The 18,909-nt window shown below is 41.5% G+C and overlaps 1 protein-coding gene across 5 annotated transcripts in view; it reads right to left on the bottom strand.

Moving 5' to 3' along the window:
• The window catches only part of LCOR (ligand dependent nuclear receptor corepressor), a 54,197-nt gene extending 36,966 nt beyond the window's left edge, over positions 1 to 17,231 (bottom strand). The window contains exons 1-2 of one of the 5 annotated variants that reach the window (XM_083737981.1): positions 16,984 to 17,231; positions 9,534 to 9,626 (exon numbers count right to left, since the gene is read on the bottom strand). Coding sequence is in view for 1 of the 5 variants with exons in the window: in XM_083737980.1 (XP_083594106.1) it covers positions 16,984 to 17,080 (97 nt within the window). In the remaining 4 variants the exon portion in view is untranslated. Of the gene's footprint in view, positions 1 to 4,963; positions 5,100 to 9,533; positions 9,627 to 16,983 lie in introns of those variants that run through there. The other 4 variants (XM_083737982.1, XM_083737980.1, XM_083737984.1 and 1 more) reach the window with 4 other exon arrangements.
• Positions 17,232 to 18,909: the final 1,678 nt, after the last annotated feature.

The raw sequence follows: 18,909 nt of genomic DNA, 5'->3' as shown, positions 1-18,909 counted from the left end.
ACAAAGTTGCAGTAAGAGCTTTGTGCTACTATTCTTGCTTCTCACTTGCCTCAGATTACTCAGTCTTCTGTATCTAGTGGAATAAACTCACAAATTTTTGATACACTTACACACTCACATTCAAAGAACTAACATGCAAACGGGTAGAAAAGGTTCTTTCCTTTCATATATTTTCTGAAGACCATGAAAATAAGAACACTGCTGGACCACATCAATTGTATTTCTAGGCTACCACAGTGTTTCCCAAGGTGGCCAACCAGGTGCCGGTGGGAAGGCCAAAAGCAGGACATGAGAGCAATTCCCATTCTCATTGTTATTTCTCAGCAACTGGGATTCAAAGGCATGCCACCTCTGATCCTGGAAGTAATGTTTAGCCACCAGGACTAGTAGCAATTCGTACTAGTATGATGAGAGAGAAAATTTCCACACTATGCATAACATTATGCACTTCTATTATCCCCCACTAACTCACCTTTTTTCTAAACTAAACAGAACCTAACGTTCAAACTTTTCATAGAGTTGATCCAGCTCTATGGCTGCACCATAGAGTACAGACATGTACAGACACATCGAGATCACAAGGGGTTTTAATTTTTGTCTTTCCTGCTGATCTAAAACACTGAATATGCCTTTTTCACAGCTGCAGTACACCGGATGGTCCCGAAGCTCTCCATCACAAGCCCAAGATCCTGTTTCTCATCATTTACTAGCAGCTCGGTCTCTATCACTGCATATATATGAAGTTAGGAAAAGCTGTGGCACTGAGTGGGTAGAGCGTATGTGAAGCATTCTCCACACAGGCCATGTGGTTCTTCCCCAGCACTTCAGGCAATTTAATACAATCCACCTGGTAACAACTCCACAGGCAGTCCAAGACTTCACTCATTAATAGATGGTGGCAGTGTGTTAGGGTGTATTGAGAGATACCATAGGCTTGCTAGGGGGATGAGGAGTCAGTCAATGTGGCAAGCTTTCCCTTCAGCAGATGGATTTATCTCCAGCTGACCAAGCATACTCTTGCTAACTTTTAATCTAAAGGGAAATTGCAAAACATGTTCCAATGACTACTGCACAACAAAGCATCTAGACAGGATATGTAGTCAAACTCTAGTTATTCTCAGTAAGAAACTATTACAAAGTTTGTGTTGTATGCTTCAAAAAGAGATTTACAGTATGTATATAGTGGGGTACCAGTCACAACTTCATACAAATAAAGATGCTACACCTGAGAAAGAGGTAAAACAACAAAGCTACAGAACAGCTGCAGCTGGCGCCAACTCCCACTCTCCTTTGCTGCTTAGGAGCAGCAAGTACACTACAAGATATGTATGAGAAGGTGGGGCCTCAGATTTTACTTCAGTATTAGCAAATAGGATACAAGGGAATCAACATTCTAATCCAGCACACATAGGTACCGTACTTTTCCGTGTATAAGAATAGTTTTTTTTACTTTAAAATAAGGTTAAAAATCTGGGGGCATCTTATACACAGATAGTGCATGTATCCATTTTCTAAATAGGGGGTCTCCAAAAGTAGGGGGCATCTTATACATGGGGGCATCTTATAAACGGAAAAATATGGTAATTATCAAAACAACTGATGACATGGGGGGAGACAGCCTTGCCAACATAGTGTAGTGGACACAGGTTGGCTTTGGACCAAAGACATGGGTTCCACTGTCATAAAGCTCACTCACAACCTAACCTCATTTACAGTGTTGTTTGGGATAATTCCCCCATGTATGCCATCCTGAGTTCCTTGGAACAAAAGCAGAATACAAGTGTGACTAAAGACAGTGCTTTGCAAGGGTGCTCACAGCCCCAGATACACACACAATCCTGACATGAGAGTGGGCCTATCTTTTAAATCTAATAGTTTTACAGTTGAAGTCTGACTTCACTGTTCTTTTGCAACTTTTGGCTCTGTTCATCAAGAGATAAACTGCCTTTGTTACTTCCGTAGCGATTATTCAAAATGAAGAACTTCACACCAAAATGTATATATGCAATGCATATATTATACAAACATGTAGGAATGTGACCTTAGCGAGTGGTAAGATTTCATATAAATGGGTGTGTGAAAACAGGATAGATCTTTATCAGGAATTGTGTAAATTAATTCATTCGGCCACAGAGCAGGACATGAGTTACATTAACTCCATGAGTGTCTTCGAATTCTTCCAAGAGATTTGCATAATCAGCATCACTTCCACCTTCACTAAGATCCTATTGATGACAAACATCTAATATAGACGTTGTATAGCCTCTAAGGACCATATCGACTTCTCACTTTAAGAACATCCTTCACATACATTGCACATAAATCCTATGTACACAGCTACATGTGCCAAATGCACACACTTCAGTATATGCAACATAAGTTACACATATTAATAATCATATGTGATGAACATGTACACAGAGTTTTTTTATTTAAAAAGAAGCATTAACGTTGCAAAGATATGCTTGGAAATGTGTGGGTGTTGCTTGTTGAAATGTCGGAAGCTAGAGGAATTGCACAATATGATTTCCAGTAGTTAAGAGAACAGCACTTCAGCACACTGTAAAGCTTTGTGCCTTCTCCATGACAAACAAAAAACAATGTAAGTTATGCAGAAGAGTAAAAATTGCAGAATTATGCAAAGTACAGTAAGAGGAATCATGCATATCTGCTGAATATTCATAATTTATAGAAGTTGTAGAATTCAGCTTCCCTTATTACAATAGAGAATGAGAAAAGCGAAACACATTCAGCCTCTTACTGAAAACATATTCAGTCTCTTCTAAAAATATATTATACAGCAAAGCATTCAAAGAGTTTCATCTTTATATACACACCTTGAATACAGATATTTTTTATAGACTCCCTGTAAAGTAAAACAGCATTATTATCCCATGTTGTGGTTAGGGGCCAAGGCTGAGAGAATGTGACTTGCCTAAAGCCATTAAAATTCAAGATTTGAATAAAGGGCTTCCTGATTTGTAGCTCAGTCTCTTAGTCACTATACCACCCCAGCTCTCTGCTGACATCATGTAATCACCCGCACATCCCTATGCAAAACCCTAATTGACATGGATGAAACAAATCTGCAGATCCTAGGTAATTGTTGCCTTTACCTTCACATGAAGTGGTAATTGCTTTGGCAGACTGTGTCTTAATCTTCTAGATTTGAAGGGGGTGGGGAGCAAAAAAACCAACACATCCTTTGGCTTTATGTACTTTTGACTTTTAATCTACCTAACTGTAAACCTCTTCTACCCAGCATACAAGATATCACTACTGTCCCTTCATCACGCTCACAGAAAAAGCATAATGGATTTAGAGGAGTGTTGCATTTTTTCTCCAATTGCTTTAATAATATTTAGACTAGAAACAAAGATTTTTAAATAAGAGATTATTCTGCTGGCCAGACACAACTTCACAGGCCACAGTCAAGGATATTACTTTTTTTTTTACAAGTGTTTGACTCTCTTTACATGCAACAGCAAATGCAGTCTTATGAATTCAACAATATGGAAGCCAGAATTTCTAAAGCACCATGCACAGCAGAGTGCTCTGATGGTGTTTCCTGCTTGGCAGGGGGTTGGACTCGATGGCCCTTGTGGTCTATTCCAACTCTATGATTCTATGATTCTATGATTCTAGAGTTCTTTCCCTAGTTCTGCACTGTTCTGCCTAAGACCCCTGGGCTGGCAGTTTGCATATTCTTTACACTGGATGATAACAGTTTTACTTCTCAGTTAAAATTAGTTAAGAGTGGTCCAAGAGAATGAAATCTAATTTCTTCCTGCACAGCCAGAGCAAGAATTGACCAGTGAAATCCATTCCTAGAAGTAACAGCAGCCTTTTTAGGACTAATGGCTTCTAAATTGTCTATGATTTCGGGCTGGTACTGTCAGCCAATCCGAAAATTGTGATTGTGAGGGTCTTCCCCACTGCTGGCTTGTTAGAAGCAAGTACCCCTCTCCAACACCAAAAGAAGTTCTCCCCCCTGCCCAAGCTAGGAGCTTGTGAATGTCAACCAATGCTTAGTGAGAGAGCTCTGGCCCTTCCACCAAGCAAAGGCTCAAGAAACATCCCCACCTTCCTCTCCTTCAGGGAACATGCAAACTTCAGTCACTACTCAGCAGGAGACCACCATCATCAAGCAGTGGCTGGAACCCCTACCACCTCTTTCTTGCAGAAAAGAGTGCTTAGGATCATGTCAGCTTTATCAGCTGCTCAGAAGCAGAGCTCCGGGCCTGTCTCCCAAGCAACAACTGTAAAGGCCTTTTTATCTTGTGGGAAAGAGAGGCAGGAATGTGGGAGATTCAGCTGGTGAAGGTAACAGCACTTGCTTTCAAATAGCACCCAAGATGTCCATAAGCAGGAAGGGAGAGGTATTGCTGGTTTGTCCCTCTGGGACCAAGGAACTCCAGGGGGCTTGGATAAGTGTTAGAAACTCATATATATATATATGCTAATTGACAAATGGCACTTTAAGCCTAGGTTATGGTTGTGTGTTTGTTGTTGTTAACTTCATTTCTATACCACATTTCTATACCACTATACCACACACATGAGATTTTTAAGAAAAACTCAAAGTGGTTTACAACACATTAAAACATCAAATAAAACAATCCAGAATAAAACAAATTCAAGATCGAAGGAAAATATTTAATATCCTTCTCTAAGAATTGTTTTGCTTTCCCAATATGTATTTACCAATTTAATTTATACAGCAGCCCAATAGCAGAAGTACTCTAGGAAGCCAGTATGGTATAGCGGTCAGAGTGTGGACCTGGGAGTGGAGTTCAAATCCCCACTCAGTCATGAAGCTCACTGGGTGACCTTGGACAAGTCACAGCCTCTTAACCTAACCTCACAGGGTCATTGTAGGGATTGACTGAGGAGGAGGGTGAACCATGTAGTCTTTGGAGAAAAAGGTGGGATATAAATGCAGTAAATAAGCTCTTCTTCTTACCTGCTCAAGAAAACTGGAGGGGCCAGCCAGATGGAGATGTAAGTTGCCAACCTGGCATCCACAGATCTCCACATGGTCGCAACTGGACCTGCACCAGTCACAAAATGTGCCTGGTGAATTTCTAGCACAGGCATGAATCACACAACTTCAATACCATCCCTAGCCTTCCTCCCAACTTTAGAGAGGTGAAGGGGGCAGAGATTGCCTGGACATTTCTGGGATGATCCTTCCCCATTCCCTGGTTTTCAAAGTTGGGAGGAAAGCTGGCCACTCCTCATGCTTGCTAGAGGGTGGTGCCACACTTGCCATGACAAGAGTAATAGCTGAATCCTGCTTTGCTTGAAGCAGAAGATACCATTTCTCCCTACCTGCCTCAGTAAAAGAATAGGAAACAGTTGGTGGTATTGGATGAAAGAGCAAATGGGTGCATCTCTCTCAGTCAGCCAGCAATTTGTCATTCAGGACTTTCTTGTGTAGTTACCAGAATGAACGCCTTTACATGCATTTATCTTGCTGACATTCTTATGGTCAGCAAGGATAAGTGCAAATTAAAAGCTTATTAACACATGGTGATTTTAACAGGAACAAAGGAATCACACACATGGAACGATTTATTAATCCATAGAAATCATCCCTGAGCTAGACAAATATAGGGCTTCCCTTCCCTGGGTAGCAAAATATAACAAAAAAAAGAGGAACCCTGGCCTGATGGCACAGCATGCAGCGTAGTGAGAAGTTTAAAATGTCTAGCATATGCCACTCTTGTCAGTAGTGTAAATCAACATCCAGGAAGAGGTTATATATTACAATTCCCACTGCTTGATTGGTTGTACTTTGCACCCCAGTATGAGATGAGCTCTCATACTTGTCCCATGGGAACAAGAACCCTGAACTACTCTGAGTAGACCCACCGATATTAATGAACATTACTTCATTAGGTACATTCATTTCAGTGTGTCTACTCTTAAGTAAAACTTAATTGACTATCACCCTTGAGTTTTTTACTCACATCAGCCCTGCTTAACATATAATGAAGCTCCAGATAAAAGTATCTTGTATTAAAATGTGAAAATTGGGGTGAAGCTGCAACAACAGAATGTACAACTCTGTTCATAAATAGGGCTCCAGACTTCATACCAACTTCTAAGCACATCTATTTTCAAGCCCCAAATTTAAAGCCCAAAACAACGGAAGGCAAGATTCTCAACATGAATTTTGAGCCAGAGTTACCCTTGCACAGCCCTGTGTATTATTTTCACATTAGTAATCTTCAATACTCATATAAAAAAGAAGAGACCTATGAACATATCACATGTGAAAGGGGGGGTCAAGTAAAGTTTGCTCTGGGAGGCTAATTTACTTTCCCCATCTTGTGATCCTTCAAGCTGCAAGGAAGCAGCCCCACTTAAATACTTTGTTTGGAAGGGTAGATTGGCCTCAGAGAATATACATCCAATTTCCCCTATCTTTGGTCCCTAGGCAAATGGCCATTTGCCAAAACTCTTTAGCCTAACTCCCAGCACCAGCTGGCTAAGGGCTCTTGCATACATGCTGCTCCCTGCTGCCAACATTCCCTGGCAGCCTGCAAAGAAAACCATCAGCTTCCACTTGTTTGGGGGGTTGAGGAAGAGATGGAGGGTCATTTGCATCCCTAGTGCTTTTTCCACAAGGGTAGGAGATCTGAAAATTCTGATGTGACCATCTCTTATCCTACTGCCCTATCCCAAGCACACATACATGATCTAAAACATTAATTTACTAAGCAAATGGGGGGCAGGGAGAAAGCAAGGCAAATAAGAGGATTTCCCCCCTCCTGTAACTTTCCACCCCAAAGCCCTCACTGACAGACATGCCAGAGACCAATTTTTCCAGAGGGGTAGTTGTGTTAGTCTGTTGCACCAAGAACAGAATCCTGTGGCACCTTAAAAAGAATAATTGTCAGATGCAGGAAGTGAGATCTGAGTTGGCAAATATGTACTGTATACACAAGGGTTAGGGAAAATAAATATATAAAGTGGGAGCTAAATGGCAATGTGGTGCAAAAAATGCAATCAGCGGTAATTCAACCAGAGCTTAGATATATGTTAAACAGGCACAATATAGGAAAGCATTGTGTCTATTCAAACCAAATTAATGTTACTGAGGCATGGAGCCAGCTCTGGAAAGGGCTTTGGAGCCCTTCTGTAATCAAGGCCAAATACAACTGTGAATTGCATGAGCATTATGCTAGAAATCATTCTAGCCCACTCTTATCCCTGCTCATTGGGGCCAAACTGTTGTGGCACACAAAGAATAAGAGGCTTCACTTTCTCAGCCCTTTTGTCCCTGATATTTGCCTCAGATCCTATTCTACTCTACTCCTTGGCTGGACCTGATCTGCCTTGCTCCTTTAAATCCATCTAGGCTTGGTGGCTCCAGCTTTGACTAGAAAAGGGCACAGAGCTCCAGAGAAGGAATGCCAAGTGCCCCAGAATTGCCACTGAAACCACAGGTTAATCACTGCACATTGCTCTTTATTTACAATAAACTCAATGGGTGACCTTGGGCCAATCAGTGTCTCATCCTTCCCTACCTTCTATGGTCGCTGTGGGGATAAAACAAGGAAGAAGACAATCATGTACATCACCTTGTGCTCTTTGGAGGAAAGGTAGGATATAAATAGAATTAATTAATTAATTAATACTATTCTATGCATGGTGTAGCATTTTATAAAACTATCTTCTCTAAACTGCTTTCTGGTTCTATTCCCTTAGCGTACAGCCTCTCTCGTCTGCTGCAGTGATATACACAATCTTACTGCAATGCTACTGTCCCCCCAATCACCCTTCCATCTCCTTCTTTCCTTTACCCATTCACAACTCTCTGCTTTTTTCAACTACTTTCAAATACTCCACTGGTTCATTCATTCCTCCTCACCACAGATTTCTGCATCTTGAACTTAACCATTTTTCCACTCACCCCATACAATATTTCATTCACTCCTGTTAAACACTTCCAAACAAAATATATGAGAGATTCGTGTCATTTCCACTTAAGAGATATCAGGCAGCAGAGACAGGAAAAACTATCAGTGCTTGATGTTGGAGAACCTCTGCCGGTAACTAGATGGACCAGTGGTGTGCCAAAGAATAGGCAGTTGGTAAGTAGCAATTGCGGGGACGCAGGTGGCGCTGTGGGTTAAAGCCTCAGCGCCTAGGACTTGCCGATCGAAAGGTCGGCGGTTCGAATCCCTGCGGCGGGGTGCGCTCCCGCTGCCCGGTCCCAGCGCCTGCCAACCTAGCAGTTCGAAAGCACCTCCGGGTGCAAGTAGATAAATAGGGACTGCTTACCAGCGGGAAGGTAAATGGCGTTTCCGTGTGCGGCTCTGGCTCGCCAGATGCAGCTTTGTCACGCTGGCCACGTGACCCGGAAGTGTCTCCGGACAGCGCTGGCCCCTGGCCTCTTAGGTGAGATGGGCACACAACCCCAGAGTCTGTCAAGACTGGCCCGTACGGGCAGGGGTACCTTTACCTTTACCTAAGTAGCAATTGCCCCTGGACAAGCAGCCAAGTGGCAAAAAAGACCACATCCCATGCTTCCCCTTCACCCTCCCACTCCAATGAACTTCCCCTTTGACTGCATTGCCTGTTCACTTATTCTTATCACTGCCCCTTATGATTCCAGTTATAGCAGGACACCTCTATTATGTCTTCCTGTATGTTTGCTTTCTCTTTCATTTCATGCTTTATGTGGAGACTGAACAAAGGGAAGCAAAAGACATTTCTGAAAAGTTATTGACAAAGCTAACATTACTGTTAAGAGAAAGTTCTAGGGACCTGACCATTTACAGACTGCTTTGCATAGCATTTAGAATATGGTAGGGGAACCATGTTTTCATATTAGGCTGATTCAGCTATGCCCATCAAATTATTAAGTTTTCAGTCAATCCCTCACATTACAAAATAAAAAGAAATAAATAAAGCAGACACCAAAGTCATGTATTTCATGCAATTTACAGCTCTCCTACTCAAGATGGAGACTTTACTGAGAAAGATTGGTATTAAACTGTGGAGCACAGACTATTCTGAACCAAATAAAAATAATGGAAAAAACCATTGCCATTATTTTTGTGTTTTAGATATTAAAGTCTCTACAGACTAGAATCATCTCAACATATAGCCACTATTTAAAACTATCTTGCACAAAACACCTGAATGCAAACCATTTTATAATACCATAATCACAAAGTTTTTATTCCATTTTGGGGAAACAGACACCTAAAATCAGACTCCGAAGTACATTTGGCTTTATTTTAGTTAGAAATACTGAGCTTTCTCAACTCTCACTTGATAAAGGGAACAGACAGTAGTCAGTGCTTCCAAGAACCTATCATATTGGGATTAATTAGGCACTAGGCTTTTGGCACACATTTTCAACATCTTGGCCAAACTTTACAGAAGCTCTGTAAGTTAACTTTTTCTACTACTGCTATTTATAAAGTGCCACAATAGCCAATCATAGCCAAACAACCAACGTACAAATAGTTATTGGCAACATAACAAAGGAAGGAAAATGGTTTAAATATACTAACATCCTAGTCTTGGGGCATCCAGTCAAGCTACGCAAAGAGGTGTTTTTGTCCCTTGCATACTCCCAAATGTGGAAGTAGGATCAGAAACGGGATCTGGAAGAAAGGGTAAACAGCATGTTAGTTAAATTCACAGATGGCACTACACTGGGTAATGTTGCAAACATTAGCAGGAACAAAAATATAAATGAATTTAGGAACATACGAAGGAAAACACATCACATTTCAGGAAAGTGTGCTAATGACATGTAATGAAATTCTAGCACACCACAAAAATGTTCAAAGGAAACAGAGGATTAGTTGTGATGGATGAAAAGTAGATAAAGGGGACTGCAAGAGATCAAGAAGTTAGAAAAAATGATGTGTGCTGTATCTGAAGTCAGTGTGCAAGCAGGACTAACACTGGCACAACAGAACATCCCTTCCCTCACCTCCCCCCATGCAACCCTTATCTGCTTTGTGGAAAGCTGGGAGAGAGAAGTTCTGCTGCAAAAGCAGAAGTTGTTCTGCTCATTCAATGACTTTGTTGGATACAACACTGTGCCTTCAAGCCACACTAAAGACACTCTTGTCTCATTGTGCTAGAGCCACTTGCTGTAAACCATTGTACCAATCAGCTTTCTTCACTCTTACACACTGCTTATCTGACTAGTAGATTAGGACAGGGTGGGCAGATCTTAGACTGGTAAGATCAACTTTGTTTTTTCACTAGAATCCTGAGATCTACCAACCAGAGCCGTGTGCAAGGCACACAGAATTAAAGAACAAAGTGCCTTTGAGCATATTCTGAGCATTTTCAGGATCACAACAAATTGAGTTTAGTGTCTTTTCACACAACAGTCCAATCCTGATTAATCTTCATTTCAGCAGACTAATTTTGGTAGGGAAAGTTGTTTTGTTGCCATTGTTTAATAACTGGGAGTCAGAAATACTTGCTGATCTACCAAAAATCATCCAGAGATCCTGAATTACCGTCTGTCTACCCCAGCTTAGACAATGATACAGTACTAGATATTGATTTTTTTTTTGTTTCCCTGGAACTTTTTTCTTTTTCTTTTTTAAAGAAAGTTTGGCTTCAACAGGAAATAAATAAAATTCTATGCTTCAATTGTATCATTCTCAGCAAAGCATATTCCAGGAACATAGAAGTTTATGTGGTAAGTTTGACCTTATGATTGACCCTGAGGTCAATCTAGAGTTTTACTTATATATATATTTAAAAGTCACTGAGGGAGGGAGACTTTGCCAGTGGTCAGCATGCAGCAAGCTAGGCATGAAGATGTCGTGGGGGAAAGAGTCATATGATGTAGTATTGAAATAAAGGATTCAGAACTGAGAATGGAAGATGAAGCAGGGGAAATAGTTAGATGTCTAAAGGAGGAAATGGGATTAGGAAGGAAGCACCCAAAAACAGTGGCAAGGAAGCAAGAGATGTACATTCCCCTTTAAAAACGTAACCCGAAAATGAATTTCTACAGTTGTTTATTCCTTTGAACATTACTGGAGGAGGAAACAAAAGGGTCAATTTATATTAGGGTTGGCTGCCTCTTTTTTTTTTTTTTTTTTTTTTTTTTTTTTGCCTAGAACTCTGGCCAATTTGTATTGGACCAACTTTTCCAAGTTGGTCTTAATGTAGATAAGAAATTAAGTTCAGTACTTAAATACAATAAAAATGAAATGTAACTGTTTCACTCAATATAATCTCATGGGATTCAAAATGAAAATTTTTGAATAAGCATTTTCAGAATAATTTCAATAGTAAGAAGAGCTTCAACTTATTTCCAATGATCAGGAAACAGAACATTTGTGCAATTTACCTTCCCTATGTTGCAGTCCCTCTCAGCTCTTTCTCTCCCCAAGAGAACTGCACACACACACAAACAATAACCAAGCCTTATTACTCTACTAGAATGTCAAGAATTAAGCAAGAATTAACCAGAAGATGTTTTGGACCTTTTTGTACATAATCTGAATAGTTTATAAAATCTCATTATTAAATGTGCATAGTTTTTTTTCTTGACAAAGAAAAATTGGAATAAGTGTATGAACTAATAATGGCAAGGTCCTCAGAGTTAGGTTTCATACTTTTAACACCCACTGAGCTCTCATAACAGACACAAATCCTGCAACTAACTTTATATAGACAAAGTTCAAAGCACAATGCAACATATACCATATATTCTTAGCACATGTCTGAGAAACCACAAAAGATGCAAAAGAAAGGGGTTTCCTTCTTTACTCAAAGTAGATCCCAATGAGAAGAAAACATTTCAGTATCTGTATATGCTGCTTAACCAGGGCCATCTTAGGTCAGAGGACAGTGTTAGAAGGTATTTTGTACACAGGTAGAGATAGCTGAATAGAAGAGTTATATGTATGTCGTGTATGAAAAGCATATTCTATTTTTATAACACATGAAAGGTGGGCTCAATTATTTTCTCAGTTATCACTTATAGATGTATGAGCTTCACATAGACATTTTGATAACAGAACGCTGGTCTCTGTAGCTAGAACATGTGCAGGCCTCTAAATGTTGTGCATTTTGTTGAAGATTTGTTGTTTTAACATTTTCCACTGCTCTGCAAGTCCCAAGTTACCTGCATATTTGATGCTGAACAACCAGAAAAGCCTACAAACAGAAGTCAATGAAAACAGTCTCTCTATTCACGATCAAAGAAATAAGCATGACTGTTTTACATCTTGGGAAGAATAACCATCAGGCTATTCAAGGTTTGTAAGTGTATGCATCTATAGTAATACCAATTCCATATTTTAACTTTTATACAGTATCTAGCACTGTAAAATGAAAACTAGATGTAATACTGAACAACCTATAGTTGCACACCCACTCACAATGTTCCCAAGTTCAGAGGTACTTGATTTACAATCTACAATGCTACTATTATGTAAACCATACATAATGATGAATTTTAGTTTCCCAGGATGTTCATAATTCAGGCTTAGAGCCAAATCCAGCAGGTTATAGCATGTACAAAAAAGGAAACATATGGGCACATTGAAGGTTTACGGGGTCATTTTTCCTTCATTATTGAGGGAAGTGTGTGAAGTAGGTTCAAGGGTATATTAGTGGAGCTCCTATGAAAGGGAGAAGGTTGAACAAAATATTGGCATGTACACTATCAACAAGAAACAAAACATACATTATAATGCACTTTCATTAAGATTCAGAAGAAAATCGTGATTTTATTATTCTGACAGATTATTAAAATTTACAAGAATAGTGACAGAACATCTTTCCTTGTCTTCACTGTGCTTCTAATTGTAAGTATCATACTTCAGCTTCACAGAATTACATCTTTTGGAATCTGGACCAGGTAAGTGTGAGTGTCACTATGATGCCTGCATGACGGTCTGGTGCATATAAATTCTAAAGTAGAACTTATAGGGACATTCAGATATTAGGTAATCAAGGTATCTTATGAATTACTTTTTATCAATACCAAAAGCAACCATAAAAATAAAGCTTGTCGACTTTGTTCCCTGTGTTAGAAAGTAGCCCTTAGTATCAAGCCTCTATCTGAAACTTCCATTATTCCATCAGAGCATTCCAAATTAATGAGATTCATATCAAACCCTGAAAAACACACTCCTAATTTCTAAAACATGCAAATCAAAAAACTACAACTCAGCGCTACGCTACTGGTATGTGATCCTCCCCAATAGTCAGTCATATCACTTCACAGATGTGTAGCTTTCAACATGAAGATGAAAATCTGGCTATCTTAGCATGTAACCTTCATGGCACCAATTATAGCACTTTTTATTACAATACATAGAGCACAGATATCTGATAACTTGTAAAATGACAAGTGATTATCATTTCAAACTTAAACTTGCTGGCCTGGCATCCAGGCAAATGACCTCATTTTAAACAATGCAAAATCAAACAAATCATATATATTTGCTTCCACGTCCTGAGCAATAAGGAGAGCTCACTTAATTAAAGCATATTTTGGTAAGAATAGAATTAAAGATTTCCGTTCCAATTTTTAATACTCTCAGCTAAACTTCATTAGAGTATAGTTCTATCAAAACAACTGACTTGCTAACTTTTAACAACTCTCTTCTAGTAAAATTCAAAGCCTTTAAATCAGTGTTTCTCAATCTTTTTTAAACTCATGCCCCCTTTTAGTAATATAAAAATCCCACTCTCCCCCTTGAAACCTGGCTCCTACATTGTTATTTTTTAATTGTCAAATGGATTGAAATTTTTTGTTCTTTTTACTTACACTGTACATATTTTGGGAACACTTCTGTCCCCACTCAAGATCATCATATGCCTCCCTCCCACCCTGGTTCACAAACACTGATTTAGATGTTTAAAAATCCCAGTTGGACTTTCACCATACTTCCTCCAAGACTTCTATTAAAAATGTTGTTACTGCAATATGGCCTAACCAAAGACCATGAACACAAGATAAAATTAACAGTTTTCTTATGGACTTATTGGCCCAAATCAGACCAATTATAGCTGCCACACATAATCAACCTGTATTCCATTGGAACTGGAACCTTGCCTCTGAAGCCACAGGTAGTTCTCTTTCCCAGTACTGTTGGTACCTGAGACAAAACCTAAAGTCCTGTATGCAAACCAAACCAATCCTCCCACGCACTAAAGTTTTATTTGGAATGGACTCATAAACTCAAATATTTTACTTTCCCAGAGTAAGATCAGGGGAAAATATCACCAATACTTATTGCACCCTGGAAGTTTATGAAGCTAAGACCTCATAAAACTGATCAATTTGAAGTTCAAACTGTTAGGTGCAATGCTATCAAGATAAAACGCTACAAACACAATTATACTTTGGACCTTCTAAAATGTTTTTGTACTTTACTTCAAAAAATAATCTGGATAGCTAGGTGATTAACCTTCACAGCTTAGTCATTTCCTTCATATCTTCTGTTTACACAAAAGGGGGGAAAGTGCACCCACACAGATACCAAGACTACAGGGGTGGGGAGAGAAGCAAAAAGAATTGTCCCCTCTAGATGCTATGTTCATTTTTTCCAAATCGGCAACAGAAGTGCTCCAACATATCAGAAGTACTCCAACATGTTTCCTTTTTGTGATATCTGATTAAGTCATACTCAGAGTAGACCCACTGAAATCAATACTTAAGTGGTCTACTCTGAGTATGACTACCACTGGATATAATTTTTTTGAGTTTGCAGACATCCTTAGTATTTCTGACCAAGCTTGAGTAAAACATCAGTAGCAATCTCCCCTGCAAATCACAGAATTTCAAACAAATGTCCACAAGTACTAACAGGGATACATTCAAGTAACTGATGACCTGAAATAATTGGAGCAGATATGTGCAATGATTGCTAGCCTTTAACCTTCTAGTATACTTTAACACTCGGACACAAACACCACCATTCAAGTACATAAAAAAGATACTAGAATGAAGAATAAATTTGTGTTCAGTTCCATCAGGCAGAGGAAGTAGTAAAATGATCTTCCAGAGACAGGCACCTAACTGATAGATGCTAATACAAACAAGCACACTCACAGCACATATTTCTCCTGAAGAAATATTCTAATGCATTACCTGCTGAAGCTTTTCCAAAAGGCAAGAAGCCATTCCTTTTTTTAGTCAACCAGTTAACTCTGACCCACCTTCTAACCAGTGACATCACTCAGATGTGCTTGTGGTTCTCTCCCAAGCCCTGGTCTATTTTTTGATACAGTTAAACAAATATGACAATGTACTGAATGTCATTTAATACATGCACTAGTGCAACAAAAAGTGTTTCCTATTTTTTTAAAAAGAACAGCATAATTTCATTGTTTTCTATTATACAGGTTAATATTGAACAATTACTAACTACAGTTAAAAGGGGGCTACTGTTTAAGCAAGAGCTGTAAAGGCAGTTAAATTACAATTAAGAAAAGCAGGCACTGCTACAGAATTTTAAGGTGACTTGCTGGATTACAGTTAACATGATCAGCATCCTTCTTTTGCTGTCTAGGAAACTAGAGTTCAATTTAAAATGATCTGCTTCTACTGCCCCTGCTTTTTTACTCAGTAAATACTCAGTGTTTCAGGATAATAAGGCTGTTATCCCTAAGTCACATTTAAGGGATAAACCTCAGTGAAAACAGTGGTATTAATTCCTAGTAAGAATGCATGACTGCATTGTAAGTATAATAGTATGTAGTCCATCTCTGTGTATTAACAAAGCTACTGTCTTAACATGTTGGAATGATGTATTATTATCTAAAGAAATCAAAGGAGAAAGCACATGGGATTTTTAAGACATTTAAATCAGCAGAAAACACTCTTACATGTTGAAATAAACCTGTATTTCACATGAAAGGAGCTTTGTCAGTTCAACCTGAAGACTGCATTATAAACAATATCCCCTTCCACATAACTGCACCTATTCACCTGCTTCTATATTTTATAAAAAGTAAATGTGCTCTCCCTAGCACAGTGGTTCTCAACTCTAGCAGCTTATGAAGATTCCAAGGCAAGTTATTCTGTCATCTTCACAATCCAAAAGATTTAGGGGAATACTATCTTTTCAACAAGAGCTATCATGGCAATAGGGTATATTTTCCCTAACATCTGAGAACATTCTGCAAGGTAAATCGGTGACTATAATATTTCGACACACACACACACACACACATCCTTATACACAATTTAGCACCAGGGGATAAACGGAGCAGGATCCTAGCTCCTTGGCCACACGGACACAATGTGGCTGAACATAGGAAAGCAAGGAGCAAACCGATTAGGGGGACGGAGAAGCAAGAATGACCTGTGTGCAAAAATCTGGAAATGGGAGAGGGGCGTGGTCACCCCGGAACAATCCTGCTCTGCCATCATCCCCAGCAAGGGTAACTTTCCCAAGCCTCTGACCGGGGGCGGGGAGGGGGGGCGTAATATATATTTATATATATATAAATATATATAGCCGGGCGAAGGAGGGGGGTGAGGAGGAGGCCACCCGAAGCACTTCCTTCCCTGACCCATTCCGGCGGACACAGCCCAGCTCACCCCCTTCCCCCAAACAAAGGGCCCTCTTCTCTCCCCCGTCCTCCCACCTTCCCGAGAGGGGGCGGGGGAGGGAGAGGAGAGACCAGGCCGGAGTGGGCGGGGCGGAGCCTAGGCCGCGGTTGCTCCGTGAGGCGCGAGGAAGGGGGAGGGGTGTGAGGCGCGCGTGGAGCGGCTAATCCGCGCGGGAGGGAGCGAGCGAGGGCGCGCGCGCGGTCAGCCGGCGGGCGAACCGAGGAGTGGGTGGGGGAGGGGCTCAGCGCTCTCTCTCCCCTCACTGTGTGGAGAGAGATGAGGGGAAGTGGGGCGGAGGTGAAAAGAGGGGGGGGGTTGTCTCCACACAAGCGGTCCGCTTCCACTCCGCCCGCCTGTCCGCCCGCCCGCCCGGGCTCCGCTCCCCTCTCCGCCCCCCCATGGTCCCTCACCCACACAGCGCAGCAGCCGGTGTCGCCACGAGTCGAGCTGGTGGCGGAAGCCGCGCCTCTCGATGGAGCACTCCTGCCTCCCGCACGGACTCGCCATCTTCTGGGGGAGGGGCCCCGAGCCTCCGCCGCCGCCGCCGGCACGCCCGCCGTTTGCGTCACGCGCACGTCATCGCGCACGGCCACACGGAGGCGGGGGGCCACCGCGGGCGCAGCTACCGCCCAAACCTGGCCGCGCGCGGAAATGCGGCGGGGGGGGGGGGAGGCGCGGACGGTTGGCCATGGCAACGGTGAAAGGCGCAGCAGGAACCGGGGGAAAGGGCTCCTCCTGGTCCGCGCGCCGGATCCTGTGGGGGACCCCTGGGCTCCGGGGGCGCAGAGAGGAAACGAGGAGAAGCAGAGAGCGGAGGTGCGCGTGGAGCCGAGTTCACGGGGCGGATCCAGGGTATCCATGGCTCTCTTCAACCCCACTGATGCCAGCGAGCCCGCCCTACGCATCAGTAACACGGGATCCAGCCCTCCGTGCAGTATGCTTGGGTTGGCAACACCTAGGCTAATCGCACTTAACACAGGGAGTCCGTCCTAGTGAAACCCAGGGAGAGATTTGCTGCTGCCGAGTAAATCTCGCGATGGTTCTGCTATTAAAAGAGAAATCTCAGATGAGAAGAATTTGTGTTTTATATCAAGTACCTTTATAAAAACCTGTAAAAGTCAGCATTCCTAGTGAAAACATAAACCATGGTGTAAAAAGCTCTGCTGGATCAGACCAAAGGCCAGCCTACTATCCCAGCAGCCTGTTCTCCCAGATGTTGATGATAAGCTTGCAAGTGGGACCTAAGTCCCACAGCATCCTCACCAGTTGCAATGCCCAGCAACTGGTACAAAGAGGTATGCTGCCTGTGCCAGTGTTGTTGGAGCATAACCATCATGGCTAGGTGCAGGATGCCTCTGTAAACCAGTTGCTGGAAATCACATCTCTCTTGGATATCATGGATGTCATGGCGTCTTCATCAGGTTTAGCAACAATGTCTTTCACATTCTCACATCCCCTTGCTGCAGCCATCTCCCAAAGTGTTAACCATTGTGAGCCATGTTTATGGTGGCAACAAACTCACCATACCGATGCCATGCTGACATTGAGCATTTAAACCCAATAAACTCTTAATCCTGCTTCCTCCTTTCCAGCTATAATTCTGCTCTTTTTGCAGCAACAGAAAAGGCCACACACACACACCAAACTACTAACAGCTGGAAAGAAAAAATTTTGAATTTGACCCCACAAGTTTACCTGAGCCACATAGGACACCAGAAAATGGACAGGTGGGCATGGTTTGGGCCAAACTACTCGGACCAAATGTAGAGGCCTGGAAGGCATAATTAGGTCCATGGGCTGGAGGTTCCCCACCACTGAGAAAGCTGATACGTGGGAACCACATTCAGATTTTGAGCCCCACTCTTTTATATTGGTCTGCACACTATACAGTAGTTCAAAAGTCTGTTGTTAAAACATTTCCCACTTTCCTGAGTAGTGAGGAATTCCAGGAACAGCACCAACATATTTAGTACCTTTTGAAGAGAGACAGCTAAAAAAACCTAAGGTGTTTTCAAAATAGTCCTTTAATTACAAATATACAAGCAGAGCATAAGTAGCAGACAGACACACATAAGGCAGAAAAATCCCCATAGAGCAGAGAAACCCCTGAGGCAGCAATTGCATTGCAGCCCCAAGCTAATTTTTCTGCTGCATCTCTTTCACTTACTCAAGCACAAATATCTGTCTTCTTAGCTGGAGGAGTGCCATCTTCTCCCAGGTGCTGACAGTGGATTACTCATGCAAAAACCCAGGTTCTCAAGTCAACTATCAACCATCTCCTAACCGTAACTACCTACCTACCCATCCTATGAACTCACAATCCACTGAACAAATAA

Source organism: Podarcis gaigeae (assembly GCF_964106915.1).
Source record: "Podarcis gaigeae genome assembly, chromosome: 5".
Taxonomy (NCBI): Eukaryota; Metazoa; Chordata; class Lepidosauria; order Squamata; family Lacertidae; genus Podarcis; species Podarcis gaigeae.
This window is presented reverse-complemented; position numbering and strand designations above follow the sequence as displayed.